Here is a 6,936-nt window from a genome sequence, read left to right as displayed (position 1 = left end):
TTATTTAGACTTGTAGTTGAAACAGACACCTATGGAAACAATACCTGGAATATGATGTGGTAGAATGTGATGTATGTCATGAGGGTACAAACAAATGTCTAGGTTAGTGCAGAGTACAAATTTTGCAGTTTCCTGTTGAACTAAATACTGTTGTCTTGAGTTTTCCCTCCTGCCTAGTTAAGAATGGTAGATTCTGTCTGTCCTGCCTCTGCCACCCAACCCTGTTTCTTTCAGCAAACATGTACATCACTTAGCTGGTGTATTCAGAGAATACAAACTGCTTTTAATATTAATCCATACATAATTAAGAAGATCCCCAACAGTGTCAGACAAGAAAATAAAATATGTGTAAATGATTTTTACATTACCCTCTGATTTATCTTAATAAATGCTCTTCTGTACTAGCACAGATATTTGAAAATTAATAAATCTTTTGAAAGATGAGGTTATATTTCTAATTCTTTGTATTTTGTTATCTTTATATCAATAGAATTTTGGGGTTGACATTTTGCTGAGTAATCTTTTATGATACTAATGAATTTTGTTAAGGTACTTTTAATGCATTGGAGTAAGAATTTATATTTAGACCTCTAAGTATATGCAATCCTTTGGGAAAGGAGAGTTTACAAATCTTTGTTTAGACATCTTTGATACATATAAATAACTGATGCATTAAAAAAAAGGACACAATGATGGTATAGCAATGTCATATGGAGTGTTGGTTGTGGGACATGTAAAATAGACAACTCTTTCTGTGATGGGGATGTAGGGCAGGAAGGGGGAAAAGGATTTCATGGAAGGGTAGCATTTGACTCTTGAAAGATGAGTGGTATTTGAACAAAGTGGGGATGGCATTCCATACTCAGGAGCAAGTGGCTCAGTTGAGAGAAGTTGATCCTTGGTTTTAGCCAAGATATATTCAGAATTTTTTTTTAACCGTACTGAGCTACATTTACGTTTTTTCTTTATATTTAAAAGAACATAATTTCTCTGAACATAGAGGGACTTTCACAAACTTTAAAAAAAGTAGTTATGGCTCTTGAATTTGCAGGTATTCTAAAAACGGAAAATATGCTTTGAAGTGTTGCATTTTGATTAAGAAAAGTTGATTTTGAACAGTTTATTTTGTATTTCATTACTTAAGCACTTGCCCTTTATGAGCTACGCACTCCAGTCACACTAAAGTTTTTATTTTATTATATTATTTATTTGGCTGAGCCGTGCAGCTTGCGGGATCTTAGTTCCCCAAGCAGGGATTGAACCCAGACCCCAGCAGTGAAAGTGCTGAGTCCTAACCACTGGACCACCAGGGAATTCCCAACACTAAAGTTTTTAGAATACTCAGAAACTTTATGTTCTTTCTTTCCTCTGGTCCTGGCACTTTTTATTCCCTCTGCAAGGAACACTGTACTCATCCCCTAACAACTCCAGCTTACTCCATCATCCTTCAGAACACCTTAAACATCATCTCCACTGGAAAAGCATTCTTGAACCTGTACACTCCTGTTTTGTAATCTGTCCGTGTGTCCCTTTCACTTCCAATGCTTACCCTTCCTAACAGGGTTTATCTTTATATTGGAATTGTTTACTTGTCTCTCTCTCACCAGACTTGTACCCTTTTTGAGGTCAGGGACTGGATGTTAACTTGTTGAATCCCTAGCTCCACGTACAGCCCTGTTTCATAGTGAATACAGTAAATAGTGGTTGAATGAGTAAAACTAGCTTTACATTGGTGTGAGGACATATGCTCAAATTAACTAAATCCATCTTACTGTTTGGGGTTTTTGCAGATGGAGCCTTATATTGTGTTTGTCATAAAACTACGTATTCTTCTCTTCCAGATGACTATAATTGGTATGTATTGAAATCCAATTGAAAAAAAAAAGTTCGTTAGCTCTATCTGAAATGATTTAATTTTATTTCTTGTTTTGGTATTTTCTGCTTTCTTTTCTGATTATTCTTTCTTTAATTTTGTTTTTAAAAATTATTTCAGTGATCTTATTTACCCAGTGTCTGGGCTTATAAATGGTTTAAATAAAAATCATTATCATTGTGTTTCACTGAATACTTCATTTGTTGTAAGACAGACTTGCTGATAGAAATGCTGTCTTTTCTTCCTGAAGTATTCTTTAGCTTTTTGGAAAAACTAAATACTTTTTATGGTTTTCTCTTAGGGTTCATATGTATTAGCTTAAGCAGTTATTTATCTTATCTTTTGTTAACATTGAATAATCCTAAATTACAAATATTTAATTCAACCACAATTTATTTGGTACTTATTCTAGTCAGTATGCTAAGAACTAGGAATAACATATGAATGAAATATTGTCCTTTATCTCTATAGCAGCGTCTTATGTGCAGAAACTACAACGTGTTTTCTTAAGTTACATTGTTTTCATTGTGAATTTTAGTAAAAATGTATTTTCTTCCCTCTTGATACCAGTTTTAATTGTAAATTTAGTAAGTATTAAGATAGTGATGAAATAAGACTAGGAAATAGGTAGCACTTTTGAACCTGAAAAGATTGAGTCTTATGTGACGTGTTTTGCATTATGCCAAATGCACTTGGAGAAATGCTGATCTAGAAAAAGTGCTCAGCTACAGTCTTTATGATTGGAAATTCAGGTGATCCTTTACCTGGAAGATTATGTATTTTGCTGATCTTTGGTTTTAATAATTTAAGTAATCTCCTTACAGCTTTTTGAAGGTAGCTTTTAGATAAGGAAAAGAAGTTCTATTAATAGTGATGAATGAACTTGAAGATCTCTTCCAAAGGTTAAGAAAACAAGTAACTTTAACAAAACAAATAATTTGAAGAATAATTTAGATAAAATAGTGGGTAATGCAGTAAAGGTTTGTTGTGGTAGTTAAGCTGATATATTTTGTGGGATGGTATGAGTTGTCCCCTGTAATATGGGTACCTGGTTTGCCAGTCCAGTGACATGATGGCATTTATTCTTCAGGGATTTGTGATTAACAAATTTTGGCTCTAATAATCATTTTGCCTTGAATACAGTATAACTCTGTTTCTAAAACATTCTTTTTTTTAGCAAAGTAGAGCTTGCTTTGACATCTGATGGCAGGACAATAGTATGCTATCACCCTTCTGTGGACATTCCGTATGAACACACAAAAGTATGTATAAGAAAATCTCTTGTAATTTTTAATTTGTTGTTGGACTATTCACCCTTCTTTACAGTATCCAAAGAGAAGGGAATTGTTTGATTTTCTTTATTTGGTTTAGATCTTTTGGCTTTTTTATTTTACTGTTTTGATTTTTCTCTTATTTCTTTTCATCATTTTTCTCTAAAGGTTTTTTTCAGTACACAAAGTGAAACATTTAAACACAATTACAACATTAGTTTTCTGGTCTAAAATTTGGTAGATTTCTGACTAGGGATCAAACACACCTAGTATAAATTTTAAAAACACATTGTCCCGGGCTTCCCTGGTGGCGCAGTGGTTGAGAGTCCGCCTACCGATGCAGGGGACACGGGTTCGTGCCCCGGTCCGGGAAGATCCCACATGCCCCGGAGCGGCTAGGCCCGTGAGCCATGGCCTCTGAGCCTGCGCGTCCGGAGCCTGTGCTCCGCAACGGGAGAGGCCGCAACAGTGAGAGGCCTGCGTGCCGCAAAAAAAAAACACCACCACATTGTCCCATACTACTTACTATATATTGCAATCTAATAAATTATGAAAAGTTTGTATTTTAGTGTACTGTTACATAACTTTTATATTGTGTTGGTTTTGATAATCCTTTTCATGTTTGGTGAATTTCTTCTTTTTTCGGTTAGTTTTTTCTTTTGCTTTTTTTTAAAAAAATAAATTTATTTATTTTTGGCTGCATTGGGTCTTCGTTGCTGCGCACAGGCTTTTCTCTAGTTGTGGTGAAAGGGGGGCCACTCTTCATTGTGGTGCGCAGGCTTCTCATGGCGGTGGCTTCTCTTGTTGCGGAGCATGGGCTCTAGGCGTGTGGGCTTCAGTAGTTGTGGCTTGTGGGCTCAGTAGTTGTGGCTCACGGGCTCAGTAGTTGTGGCTCACGGGCTCGAGTGCAGGCTCAGTAGTTGTGGTGCATGGGCTTAGTTGCTCTGCGGCATGTGGGATCTTACCGGACCAGAGCTCGAACCCGCGTCTCCTGCATTGGCAGGTGGATTCTCAATCACAGCACCACCAGGGAAGCCCCTGGTTTTTTTTTTCTAATGGGCCAACATGGGCATATATTTTAACTGGCCTAGTTTAATTTTTTCCATATATCTTCAAAAGCCAGGCACTAGATAAAGGAGGTTTTGTTTTTATTTTTAATATAATTTAACTTGACCCAAGTCTTTTTATTATTTTATATATGAATAGCTTCCTCTTATTTCTTTAAGCCCTCTTCTGCTATATTTCGTAATGTTTGATTTGCTTTTTGAGGAGAAAATAATTCGTCACATGATGCATCTAGTGATACCTATTTTTAAAAATCATCATTAGGGCCAGAGTACCGGTTTGACAAAACAAATTAATGTTATTTTACTAGTTTGTATCCCCTTTTTAAAACCTCACCATTTTGTCTGCCTGCTTTGTATTCTAGCTAGATACTGTAGGCAGTATTCCAGTATTCCTTTTTTGTTTCATTTCTTTGGACAGTGTGTAGAAAATAGGAGTAAGTCACTGACTTTTGGCCTGTAAACCTCTAGCTCATACTATATTGTGCCTTCTTACATTGTTATTTTTTGTTATATTTCTGGTCGCGTGCTTTATCCTTGTTTTAGCAGTTTATACTAAGAAGCCCAGGACTGTGTGATCATTTCTCAGTGTCCAAACTCTCATCCCCATATGGCTCTTTGCATCCCTGAATCTGATGATTTTCCTATCTTTCCCAACTCTCAAAACTTTTCCACTGTACTTTTAGAACTTACTATCATCATTAAAATCTCTCATGACCTTAACTTCTTCCAGAATGTTGCCTTCACCTTCTGACTCTAACAGAAACTTGGCTGTACCCTGGTGTCATTGCTTCCCTAGCACTCTTAAGTAGTTGTGCTTTTCTCTCCTAAACCCTTTTACTACTGAGCATAGAGATGGAATAGGTGTCCCTGTGGCTCTTCACTGTCATATCCAGATCATCTTTCCTCCTCCGTAACAATTTCTAGCTTTGTAGTTTGTATCATTAAACCATACCATCTACTTATCTTTTTTCTTTTGCTGTTATCTGTCATCACGCATTTCACTTCTCCTCACCCTCACGTGCCCCCATCCCTCCACTCTTCTTTGAAGATTTTAGATGTACTCTCACACTCTCCAACACTGTGTCCTAATTCTTTGTTATTTCAGTGTCCATGTAGATGATCTGTCTACTACCCCAGCCTCTTAACTTTTTGATCTTTTTTCTGCATGGGAGTGGAGCCCCCCCCACTCCTGTGGTTGTACCCTAGAGATGTTTTAATCACAAATAACTCCTCTTCCTTCCTCCCAATCTAGATTTTTAAGAATTCCACTAGCTTACTACCAACTCCCCCTAGTTTCCCAGCTTCAGGAATTATTCATCCCCTCATTAAGATCTGCATCAGTTGATCGAACCACTTGTTCACAGTCCTTCATGTATCTTGTACATTCTCACTTCTTTCTTTACCCAGCATAGATTCCATGGTCATCATCATAATCACTCCCTTGCATACATACCCATCTCCCTGCCTCTTTTTTTGTTGAACTCCCTTTGTTGTATCAGTTGTCTCCTCTCCCATGTCCTCAGTATTCCTCTCTCTAGTCTAGGAGATCACTCCTGTCAGTTCACACTAATCTCTCTACTGGTACCACACTGGCCTCCATGCTGTTCTTTAAGGTAAGTACTTAGGAAGCTCCTGCCTCAGGGCCTTTGTAGTTACTGCTTCCTCTGTCTGGAGTGCTTTTCCCCCAGAAATCCTCATAGTTTATTCCCTTTCCTTTAGATCTTTCCATATTTGTTACCTAGAGACCCTCCTTGCCACTACATTTAAAATAGTACCCCTGCCCCTGGAATCCCTATTGTCCTTCACTTTGCTTTGCTTTTCTTAATAGCATTTATCATTTCTGGCACACTGGATATTTTCTTGCTTTTCTGTCTGTCTCCCTCCATTAAAATGTAAGCTCCATGAGGACAGGGCCTTGTCTGTTTTGTTCCCTGCTAGCACCTGGAATAATACCTGTACTTGGTAGGTGCACAATAAATATTGTTGATTAAATAAATAAATTTGGCCCTCTCTCTTCATGCTTAAGGGTTTTCTGTTTTAAGGCTAAGAGATATTTACATGGAGAAGCATGGAAATTTTTTGCTTCTAAAGTAATAAATTATAGATTGGACTTTATTTACAATAAGAAACATTCTCGAAAACATGTTACTGTTAAAATATGTTCCTTTTGAATCCAGATTTACAAATTTCATGAAGATAGTGTATAACATTAAATAACTATATTTAAAGGTGACTTAAAATTTAGATTTGATTTTCTTCTTTTCTCAAGGAAGTAGCTGCAACTCTAGTGAGCCCTTTCATTCTCTAGGCCCTGGAAAGCATATTGCATACAGAGATCCTGGTCATAAGTAGAAATACCTACTGACACTGGCTTTAGGAAAGTTAAGATGATTTGTATCTTTGGTTTTCTGGTAATTTACATTTGAATCTAAAAGATGTTGATTATTTTCCATGGATCCAGGTAAAAAGATCCTTCTTTCTGTTTCAGCCAGGTATGTGTTTTATTAAAACTAAAAATATTTTTCTAGAATTTAGGATTTCTAGTTTAGGAAGATAAAGATTTTAAACCAGGGGCAAAAAATAATGATTTGGAAAAATAAAGTAAAAATGTAAGTACTCAAAATTCTTTTTAGTGGTTGATTTAGTGGAAATTTTCAAAAGTCAAATTTGAAAATTATTAAGAAAAACAAGGGAAATTCAGGATGACAGTTCTGAATGTTTTTTT

General features: G+C 36.4%; 1 protein-coding gene across 1 annotated transcript in view; it reads left to right on the top strand.

The window, feature by feature from the left end:
• MRPL42 (mitochondrial ribosomal protein L42) overlaps positions 1-6,936 on the top strand; it is a 162,244-nt gene that overhangs the window by 1,139 nt on the left and 154,169 nt on the right. Inside the window, 2 exon segments of the mRNA XM_079937588.1 lie at positions 1,791-1,854; positions 3,051-3,135. Coding sequence (XP_079793714.1) covers positions 1,791-1,854; positions 3,051-3,135 — 149 coding nt within the window.

This window comes from Stenella coeruleoalba, assembly GCF_951394435.1.
Source record: "Stenella coeruleoalba genome assembly, chromosome: 11".
NCBI lineage: Eukaryota > Metazoa > Chordata > Mammalia > Artiodactyla > Delphinidae > Stenella > Stenella coeruleoalba.
The sequence above is the reverse complement of the archived record's forward strand: the minus strand, read 5'-3'. Positions and strand labels throughout refer to the sequence as shown.